The 10,491-nt window shown below is 53.5% G+C and overlaps 1 protein-coding gene across 1 annotated transcript in view; it reads left to right on the top strand.

Moving 5' to 3' along the window:
* Nucleotides 1-10,491, top strand: part of KCP (kielin cysteine rich BMP regulator) — a 32,972-nt gene that overhangs the window by 16,708 nt on the left and 5,773 nt on the right. The window contains 12 exon segments of the mRNA XM_027775888.1: nucleotides 3,535-3,711; nucleotides 4,336-4,421; nucleotides 4,690-4,780; nucleotides 4,904-4,980; nucleotides 5,033-5,072; nucleotides 5,075-5,120; nucleotides 6,080-6,258; nucleotides 6,476-6,558; nucleotides 7,052-7,172; nucleotides 9,460-9,539; nucleotides 9,748-9,847; nucleotides 10,366-10,454. Coding sequence (XP_027631689.1) covers nucleotides 3,535-3,711; nucleotides 4,336-4,421; nucleotides 4,690-4,780; nucleotides 4,904-4,980; nucleotides 5,033-5,072; nucleotides 5,075-5,120; nucleotides 6,080-6,258; nucleotides 6,476-6,558; nucleotides 7,052-7,172; nucleotides 9,460-9,539; nucleotides 9,748-9,847; nucleotides 10,366-10,454 — 1,169 coding nt within the window.

Genomic DNA, 10,491 nt, shown 5'->3' with positions numbered 1-10,491 from the left:
GCCCCTCCCCCGCCAGGAGCGGCTGCTGCCCGACCTGCGACGGTGAGGGGCAGGGGGCAGGACTGCGGGCGGGTGGGGGGCGGGAGGCCTGGGCTAGCGTCACTCTTGGCGCCCCAGCTGGATCTGAGCTACTTACTACAGTAAGATAAAAGCCAGGGTTTGGTGGTTAAGGCAGACGGATCCCTGGCCAACTGCGGGTTCCAGTCCCTGACAGTGGCTTGAAAAACACACGGGTTATGTATGCTTGTGTGCCCAAAATCCCAGAGAAGAATGAGGGAAACAGGAGGAGAAGGGAGTGCTGGCTGACCATCTCCCCAGGGGCATAATTTCTCACTTTACTTCTCTTTCATGTTCTCTGTCTCTCTCTCTCTTTAAAAAGAATTATTTATTTTTAATTTTATTTATTCATTCATTTATTTTTTAAAATTTGACCAAAGAGAAACACAGAAAGAGAGAGAGAGTGAGAAAGGAAGCCATCAGGCTCAGGACTCAAACCATGGTTGGCCATGTGGGAGTGTCCAGCGCTTTAACTACCACACCACCTGCTGGTCCTAAGAAATCACCCCCCAGGGGGGATGGCCATGCCACAATCCCTTCTCCTCCATTCTCCTCTCAGAATCTTGGGCACACATGCACACGTACCTGGCGTAAGTTTTAGCCACCAGGTGCAGGACTCGAACCACAGTCAACTACATAGGAGTCCAGCGATGTAGTCATTACGCCAACTGCTGGTCCCACTGTTCTCTGTCTCTTGCTAGGGTGTGAACCCTATAGCAAAATTAAAAACAAAACAAAACACAAAAACAAAAAACCGAGGACTAAACTCTGAATCTCCTCTTGTTTCTGATGCTACTTGCTGTGTGGCTTTGGGCAAGTTACCTAACCTCTCTGGGCCTAATTTTAACTCATGTTTTAAAAAAGAGAGTGAGAGAATTGAAGCAGACCTAATTCCCTAGTCTTCCCTACATTTGTATCATCTTAGCAATTTCTGTTACATAACCTCTACCAACTGTAACTTTATAGCATTTTTCTTCAAATTAACTCAGTTATGTTTATTTAAAAAGGAGTTTTCTATCATGCTGTAAATGGAGAAATTAGATTTGCCAGGAATAGAGTACCATAAACATGAATATGATTAAAAATGTAATATTGTTACTTTTTTTTTTTTTGGAGAGGTTTTTGCTATAGGGCGCTTCGCCAGACAGACAGAGACAGAGAGATAGAAAGTGAGAAATCACCCCCCAGGGGGGATGGCCATGCCGCAATCCCTTCTCCTCCATTCTCCTCTCCGGATCTTGGGCACGCACGCACACGCGCCCGGCGTGAGTTTAAGCCACCGGGTCCGGGACGCGAACTGCGGTTGACTACGTGGGAGACCAGCAACATAGCCATTATGCTAACTGCTGGTCCCAAAAATGTAATATTGTTACACTTTAGTAAGATACTTTTGCTAAGTTTTGGAGCCCAAGAGCCAGCAGCTTTCTCTCTTTTTAATGTGAGATGATCAGAGACAGAGAAAGAGGGAGAGGGAGAAAGCACCCCCTAATGGGGCAGCACCACTCCACAATTAGTCCATTTCACCATCCTGTCAGGATTTGGGGTGCATACCCACACATACCTGGCGAGTGTCTTAAGCCACTAGGGTAGGACTCAAACCACAGTGGGCCATGTGAAATCTGTTTCCCTTAATGGGAACCAGCAGTTAGCGTAATGGCTATGTCGCTGGACTCCCACGTAGTCGACTGCGGTTCGCATCCCAGACCAGGTGGCTTAAAACTCACGCCGGGCGCGTGTGCGTGCGTGCCCAAGATCCCGAGAGGAGAATGGAGGAGAGGGAATTGTGGCGTAACCATCTCCCCTGGGGGGTGATTTCTTGCTTTCTGTCTCTATGTCTCTCTCTGTCTGTCTGGCGAGTGCACACGCCCTATAGCGAAAAAAACCTCTCCCCCCAAAAAAAAAAAATCTGTTTCCCTCAGTTACCAGACCAAGGGGCCAGCCCAAGCCACCTTTTTTTTTAAGAGAGATTTTTGCAATAGGGCACATATGCTCACTGGAGAGACAAAGAGACAGAAAGCAGAAATCAACCCCCCGGGGAATGGCCACACTGGAATCTCTTCTCAATTCTCCTCTCGGGATTTTGGGCACGCACACACACGCACCCAGTGTGAGTTTTAAACCACAGGGTCTGCGACTTGAACCACAGATGACTATGTAAGAATCCAGTGATGCAACCATTATGCCATTTGCTGGTCTCACTCTCTCTCTCTTATTTATTTATTTATTTATTTAAAATATTTATTTATTTAATTCCATTTGTTATTACTATTATTTTTTAACTTGACCAGAGAGAGACACACACACACACAGAAAGGGAAAGCGAGAAAGCAAGCCACCAGGTTTAGGACTTGAACCGTGGTCAGCTATGTGGGAATCCAGTGCCTCTAACCACCATGCCAACTGCCAGCCCCTCTCTCTCTTTTTTAATGTGAGGCAGAGAATGAGAGAGGAAGAGAAGGAGAAAGTACCCCCTAGTGGGGCAGCATCACTCCACAATTACTACATTTCACCTTCCTGTCAGGATTTGGGGTGCACATGCACACATGCCTAGCAAGTTTCTCAAGCCACCAGGGGTGGGACTCGAACCATGGTGGGCCATGTGAAATCTGGCTCCCTTAATTACCAGACTATGGGGCCAGCCCAAGTTGCTCTTTATTATTTTTTTAAATTTATTTTAATTAACTTATTTATTTTTAGTTTGACCAGAGAGAGACACACAGAAAGAGAGAAAGTGAGAAAGCAAGCCACCAGGTCCAGGACTCAAATAATGGTCAGCCATGTGGGAGTCCAGTCTGCTTGCCCGCCCCCTTTGTTGCCCGTAGCGTGCCCCCCCCCTTTTTTTTTTTTGAGAGGTTTTTGCTGTAGGGAGGGTGTGCTTGCCAGAAAGAGAGAGACAGAGAGATTCTCCTCTCGGGATCTTGGGCATGCACTCACACACACCCCATGTGAGTTTAAGCCACCAGGTCCAGTACTCGAACCACAATCAACTACATGAGAATTGAGCGACTTAGCCATTATGCCAACTGTTTGTCCCATGCTGCCCTTTAAAAAATAAATAAATAAAAAATAAATAAAGGTAATTTTTTAAAGGGAAGTCATCAAGTGTCAGGCGCCAAGGGCAGACTGCCACACCATGGGACCCCACCCTCCATGGTTAGTCAGGGGGCTCAGCTCTCTTCGGACTGGGAAAAGCTGTGCTTCTGGCCGTGGCCTGCTGAGCATCTCACCCTCGGGACAGACTCCAGTAGTTGGACAGGGAAGAGTTTTTTTCAGGCTGAAGGGGAGGAAGTTTGACCTTTGACCAGTCTGGACCCCACTTCCCTGGGATTCCTGGATCACCTAGGCCTGGATCAAACCCCCCACCCCAGGTGCTAGGGCTTTGAGGCGTGGCCTTATGGTCCAAGCTCAGCCCGGATGTCTGCTTTCCTCCCATCCCGGTCTGCCCTCCACCACACCTCTCTCCATTCTCTCTGGAAGGCTGTGAGTACCTGGGGGAGTCCTACCTAAGCAAACAGGAGTTCCAGGATCCCCGAGAGCCCTGCAACCTGTGCACTTGCCTGGGAGGCTTCGTGACCTGCAGCCGCCAGCCCTGTGAGCCTCTGGGCTGCAGCCACCCGCTCATCCCTGCTGGGCACTGCTGCCCAGCCTGCGAAGGTAGGGCTGCACCTGTCTCCACTCCCCCTCCGGGCTGCCCTGCCCTGAGCTAGACACGTGCACACACACGCTCACACCTGGTCTTCCCCAGACTCCTTGCACACCTTACCCACACCCCCTCGCTGTTCTCACTGTCACCTCACTCCAGACAGGCCCCTTGGACTTCCATATCTCCTACTCTCACAGTCTATTGCTGCACTCAGAATCGGGCAATGGCTCCCACTGTCCTGAGTCACCAGTCACCCGGGGCAGGTCCCTTGCCCTCCTGGCCCACCTTGCCTGCACTCCCATGTGCCCACCCCAACTCCTCTGCCCACAGGCGGGGCTTCTCAGCAGTCCCACCCCCCCTGCCCCTTCTGCCTCTTCGTCTTCCTGCCTGGAACGCAGCCTCCACCCCTTCACTCACGCGCTTCTCCACATCTCATGCCTTCTGTAGCCTCTCCTCCCACCTCCCCTCCTCTGCCACTTCAGGCCACACTCACCTCTGCCTTTCCGACTCCCCAAAGCTTCAGTAGCAGCCCCAAGTATGCAGGGTGCCAGTGTATGCTGGTGTGCGTGTGTGGCGCGTGTGCATGCCAGAGGAGGGCTCCACTAAAGGTCTCTCGGCCTCCCCCGCTCTGCCAGGATGCCTCTACCATGGGGTCCGTGCTGCCCATGGAGAGACCCTTCCTGACCCCCTTGACCCTGCCTGCTCCCTCTGCACCTGCCAGGTGAGGCAACCCCCTTGGAACCAGGTAACCTTGCATCCCTGCCCATCCTCTCTGACTGGGAAGGGACGGGTTCCTCTACTCAGGTTGTGAGGGGTACACGCTGCCTGTGACATCTCATGAAACAGGGTTGGGTCAGGTCTGCTGGGCCAGAGGAAGGGGACCGGGTCTGGCAGGCTCAGCAAGGCACCCCGCTGGGACTGTGTGCAGCCTGGTTTGCCGGTGTGGAGTGACGTGGATCAGATGTGGCAATGTGACCTCTCTCCTCCAGGGAGGTTCCGTACGCTGCCGGAAGAAGCCGTGTCCCCCAGCTCTCTGTCCCCATCCCTCCCCAGGACCCTGCTTCTGCCCTGTTTGCCGCAGTGAGCTGCCTTCCGCATCCCTGGCCCTGTGCCCCTCCCTGTTTCTCTCTCACCCCTGTTCCTTCCCTTCCTGCCAGGCCTGAGGGAGGGCAGGGGAACATGGCACAGGCCCCCACCCAGAAGGGTGTTGCCCATAGGCCCCTCGTGGCCAGCAGTACCAGGAGGGGCCTGCCAGCAGCTGTGAGCAGTGTCACTGTCGGGTACCGCAGGGAGGGGCCTTGGTCACCAGGCCCAGACCCGGATCTCCTGCAGGCCGGCCAGGTCTGCCGTGTGCGTCTGCGATGCCTACCCTGCTCTGCTCACTCCAGGTCCCAGAGCAGGGGAGCTGCTGCCCTCACTGGGGTGCTCCCAGCTTCAGCCCCAGGGCCTGGTGTCCTTCCATCTGCCCCGCCTCTCGCCCTCACCTCTTCTCCAGCCTTCCCTCCTCATGCCTGCCCACCTGGCTGCCCGCCTCTGGTCCTCCGACTCTCACCTTCGTTCACTTTGCGCTCGTCCTACCTCTCCCTGTCCTTGGCCTGCCCAGTCTGTCCCCCTTCCAGGTGCTGGTTGGATTTCCCTCAAAGCTGCCCCCCTTTTTAGCCACACTCCATTAATAATAATAATAATAAACAACATTTAGTAGCACAGATCATGTGCTCTACCCTGAGCTAAGCACTTTGCACCTATTGTCTCGTTTAATCGGTGCAACCTCTTATCCGGTAAGTTCTACAGTTACTCCCACTTTACAGATGAGAAAACGAAGGCACACAGAGGTGACGTGACTTGCCCGTGGTCACTCAGCCATGTAGTGGCAGGTGCAGATGGCATGTGGGCTGACCGGCTTTCTTAGGCTGCCTGATACCCCCGCCCCTACACAGAACCGTCACAGCCTCTCACTTGCCCTGTGAGGTAGACAGGACAGATGAATCCCCGTTTAACAGACGGAGAGGCTGAGGCTTGGAGTGACTGAGGTAGGCTGGGCGCATGGCTGGTGATGAGGCTGTGCGTTCACCCATGTGCATTTATTCCACGCACGCCTGCTGCATGCCAGGGGCCGTGCCGCTGCTGGGCTGCAGGGACAGGGCCTGCTGTCTGGAGCTGGGTCTAGGGCAAGCAGACACAGATCAGGGTTAGAACCCAGGGGCTCTGACCCCGCCCTGGCGCCTTCCTCCTCCCACACACAGGTGTCTCCCAGCCCACCTTTCTGCCACCTCCCTGCTGTCACCCTCCTGGCACCCACATGCCCTCTAGCCAGCCAGGGTAGGGCCAGGGGCAGGCGTGTAAGTCTCAGCCTCCGAGCTTACCCTGCCCACCTGGGACCACAGGCTGCCTGGCTCATGGGAAGGAGCACCCCGAAGGCAGTAGCTGGGTGCCCCCCGACAGCCCCTGCTCCTCCTGCGTGTGTCATGAGGGTGTCGCCACCTGTGCCCGCGTGCAGTGTGTCAGCGCCTGTGCCCAGCCCCGCCAGGGGCCCCGTGACTGCTGCCCTGGATGCTCTGGTACTGGAGGCCTAGGACAGGGAGGGGGGAGGCAGGGAGGGGCCTGCACAGGGCAGCAGAGACTGGCTGTTCCCGGAGACGTGGCCTCTGCTCTTGGGCATACCCCGAACCTGGGTGGGGAGGGGTTGGTGGCACCTAGAGGGTGGAGAACCCCACTCCTGGGCATCACTGCCAGCCTGTCTCCCTGGTTGTTCTCTGCTCTAACCCCACCCCCAAGGTTGTGAGCACAAGGGCCGGAAGTACGAACCTGGGGAGAGATTCCAGCCTGGGGCTGACCCCTGTGAAGTGTGTGTCTGTGAGGTAGGGCGAGGGCGAGGGTGAGGGCGGGGCCCAGCCAGGCTGCACAGTGCCTGCAGGCCTGTGGGATCCGAGACAGGAGCTTTAGACCCTGGGCACAGAGCCCTGCCATGCGAGGCAGTGACAGGCCCTCTGGGCCGGACGTGGAGAGGTGTGATGGGGTGTTCAGGAGTCACCAGGACACAGTTAAGGGACATTTGGTACATTCTGTTTGACAGATAATGGCAGGTGAGTGATGTCACAAGTCAGGAGATGAAGCAGCAGGACTGCGGACGAGGAGGGCGTGAGAGTATAGGAGGGTCAGTGGTCACAAGTGACTGGGAAAAGGATGGGACACCATCTCTGGGGACCAGGGCATGGAGTGAGGGACAAGTTTAGGGAGACATTCCCAAGGACACAGCAGACAGACGGAGGGAGGGGGCTGTAGGCCAGGGATTGGACGTGAGCTCTGGCTTAAATGGCCTAGGCCCCACCCCACGCTCTTTCATTCTTGTAGCTGCAGCCTGAGGGCCCTCCCAGCCTTCACTGTCACCGTCAGCAGTGTCCCAGCCTGGTGGGCTGTCCCCTCAGCCAGGTCCTGGCCCCTGGGCCCCAGCACTGCTGTCCCACCTGTGCTGGTGAGTCTGGGGACATGGGGGTGGAGATGTGACGGCAGGGCTGCTGTCCCCTGAGGGGGGTTGGCAGAGCCAGCCACCCTGACTCCTCTCTGGCCCCAGGCCTTTCCTGGTTCCAGGGGACTGTTCTGGAAACCCAGGCCCTGGTGGGTGAGCTGGCAGGGACGCTCCCTTGCCTTTCTGAATTTGGGTGCAGTTATGGAGCATCCTGCCCAGCAGGTGGTGCTGCAGGGTGGCATTAGTGCTGACTGGTGGCCCCTTGGGGGCTATAAGTGATGTGAGGATCAGACCCTCTGGTGGCCCAGCTAAGGGGTGCGGAGAGCTTTTTTTTTTTTTGGTCCTGGTTCATAATAACAAATTGTCTCAAATTGTCTCAAAGATCGCAGGAAAAAATGAAACAATTATACTAGGTTATCAGCAAAGTCATGACTCATTTTTGCATAGAAAAATAGAAAAATACATCATGACTTTTCCAACAACCCCAATTTTTTCCATTACAAATACTGAAAGATAGCTGGTTTCTGTTTCCTGGATTTAATATTTAGGATTTACCTAAGAGAACCACTTCACATTTGTTGAGTGGCGTAGTGGTTAAGCGCTGCACTCCCACATGGCCAACCACGGTTCTAGTCTTGAACCTGGCAGCTTGCTTTTCTCACTTTCTTTCTCTCCCTCTTCCTCTCTCTCTCTCCTTCTCTTATCAAATTAAAAAATAATAAATAAAATGAAAGAAATTTTAAAAAAAGAAAGAAAGAGAGAGACAGAGAAAAAGAGGGAAACTCAAAATAAAAAAAAAAAAAAAAAAAAAGAATCTAACTTTGCTATACAGATTAATGTTATACTCATATATAAAAAACATACTTTTTATAATAATCACACTCTCTTTAAAATTATTTAACTTTATTCATTTTTATTATTTTAATTTTCTACAGAGCATATGCAGACATCTTTTTCTTTTTTTTTAAGAATTTTTTTATTTGGGGCCAGCAGGTGTCATGATGGTTAAAGGAGATGGATTCCCAAATGGCCGACCATGGTTCAGGCCCGGACCTGGTGGCTTGCCTTCTCACTTTCCCTTTCTCTCTCTCTGTCTCTCTCTGGTCAAATTAAAAAATAATAATAACAAGTGGGGAACCAGAAGTTAGCATAATGGCTATGTCGCTGGACTCCCACGTAGTCGACCGCGGTTCACATCCCAGACCCGGTGGCTTAGAATTCATGCCTGGCGCGTGTGCGTGCGTGTCCAAGATCCCGAGAGGAGAATGGAGGAGAAGGGATTGTGGCATGACCATCCCCCTGGGGGGTGATTTCTCACTTTCTATCTCTGTCTCTCTCTGTCTGGCTGGCAAGCGCACGCACCCTATAGCAAAAACCTCTCAAAAAAAAAAAAATCACACCGGGCATATTTGTATGTGTACCCTAAATGCTGAGAGAAGAATGGAGAAGGGATTGTGGTGTGGTCATACCCTGGGAGTGATTTCTCACTTTCCCTCTCTCTCTCTCCAGTGAGTATGCAGAACCTATAGCAAAAATTAGAGAAAAAAAGGGGGGGGGAAGAAAGTCCAAACTAGCCCCAGCTGGTGATATGTTGGTTAAAGTGACCGGACTCCACAGGGCCGACTTCATGGTCTGAGTCCCAGGCTTGGCAGCTTAAAAACACACTGGGCACATGTGCGTACCCAAAATTCCTAAAGAGAAATGGAGAAGGGATTGTGGTGCAGCCATCCCTCATAGGGGGGGTGCTTTCTCACTTTCTGGCAACCACACACATCCACAAACATTGAAAAAAAAAAAAAAGCTAAAAAAGCTTTTTAAAAAGTCCAAACTAAAAAAAAAATGTTCAAACTTTTGGGAATCAGCAGATGGCATAATAGTTACATCTCTGGACTTCCATGTAGTCAACTGCAGTTCAAGTCCCAGACCCAGCGGCTCAAGAAACACATGCCAAATGCATGTGCATGCGTGCCCAAAATCCTGAGAGGAGAATGAAGGAGAAGGGATTGTGGCATGGCCATCCCACTGGGGGGTGATTCTCGTTTTCTGTCTCTCTGTATCTCTCTGTCTCTCCAGTGAACACATGTACCCTATAGCAAAAATCTCTCAAAAAAAAAAAAAAGTCCGAACTTTGCTGACTGAGAACAGAGGATTTACCCTCCCCGAAGTCAGGATGCTGGGGATAGGAGTATGCCTCAGATCCAAGGAGTCTGGGCCACAGTGGGTCACTGGGACGGCTAGGATTTCAACGGCTACTCCCCCTTTCAGTCCCCACGCTGGGTTCTTGTTTCCACAGAGGCACTGAGTAACTGCACAGAGGGCCTTCGGGGGTTCGAGCTGGCTCCGCCAGACCCTTGCTACACCTGCCAGTGCCAGGTGAGCCGTTCCATGTGGAGACCCTCAGACCCTTCTCTCCATCCTCTGTGGGCTGTGCTTAAAACGTCTCCTGCAGCAGATCTGGGCAGCTCGTCACTTAAGCTGACATTTGCCCACTTGTCCTGAACATCACATCTCTCCTGGACCCTACTCCCTCCCCAGCTCCTTGAGAGCCGCTGTTCTCTACCTGTTGTTCACACCCTGGCAGGATCTGACATGGCTCTGCACTCGCCGGACCTGTCCAGAGCTCAGCTGTCCCCTGTCGGAGAGCCACATCCCTGCTGGGAGCTGCTGCCCGGTGTGCCGGGGTGAGTGCCAGCTTTGACCTGCAGCTCAGGGAGGAGCCCAGGAAGGAGGCAGGAGGGTAGTGGTGGGCAGAGTGGACAGCTCAGAGTCTGCCCCGGGAGGCAGGTTCCGTGCATGGGTAGACATGGAGAGGCTGTCTGTGGGTGGGAGAAAGACCCATGGAGTCGGAAATACGGAGTCTGGGAATGCTGTCCGGATTCTCCAGGCCTGGCCCAGGCTTGTCCGGGGACTCAGGGAGCCCTCCCCACTGGTAGGGCATTTCATTGTTGAGCTGCCAGCCAGCCCAGAGGAGGGTTCCAGCTCTGGTTCTACGAACTTCCAGGACCCTACAGACATCCTGAGCGCTGTGCAAAGCCTGCCATCTCCTGAGCGCTCTGGATAGTGGTTGAAGAACTGAACACCGTCGGGGTGCTGGTGGAATGGGGTGGTGCCTCACTGCTGTGGTGCTCAGGGTGAGCTCCAGGGAGGAAGGATGCCCCGGGAAGGGCCATACCTGTTCACTGCATTCCTTCCTCCTCAGAGTGCATGGTGGAGGCTGAAAGCCGGAGAGTGGCGGATGGAGCCAGCTGGCGGGACCCCAGCAACCCCTGCCTAGCCTGTACCTGCCGTGTGCGCTGGGGCTGGAGGCCCGGGCCTCCCACATGGG

Source organism: Tupaia chinensis, unplaced genomic scaffold (assembly GCF_000334495.1).
Source record: "Tupaia chinensis unplaced genomic scaffold, TupChi_1.0 Scaffold000610_1, whole genome shotgun sequence".
In the NCBI taxonomy this organism is placed as follows: domain Eukaryota; kingdom Metazoa; phylum Chordata; class Mammalia; order Scandentia; family Tupaiidae; genus Tupaia; species Tupaia belangeri.
This window is presented reverse-complemented; position numbering and strand designations above follow the sequence as displayed.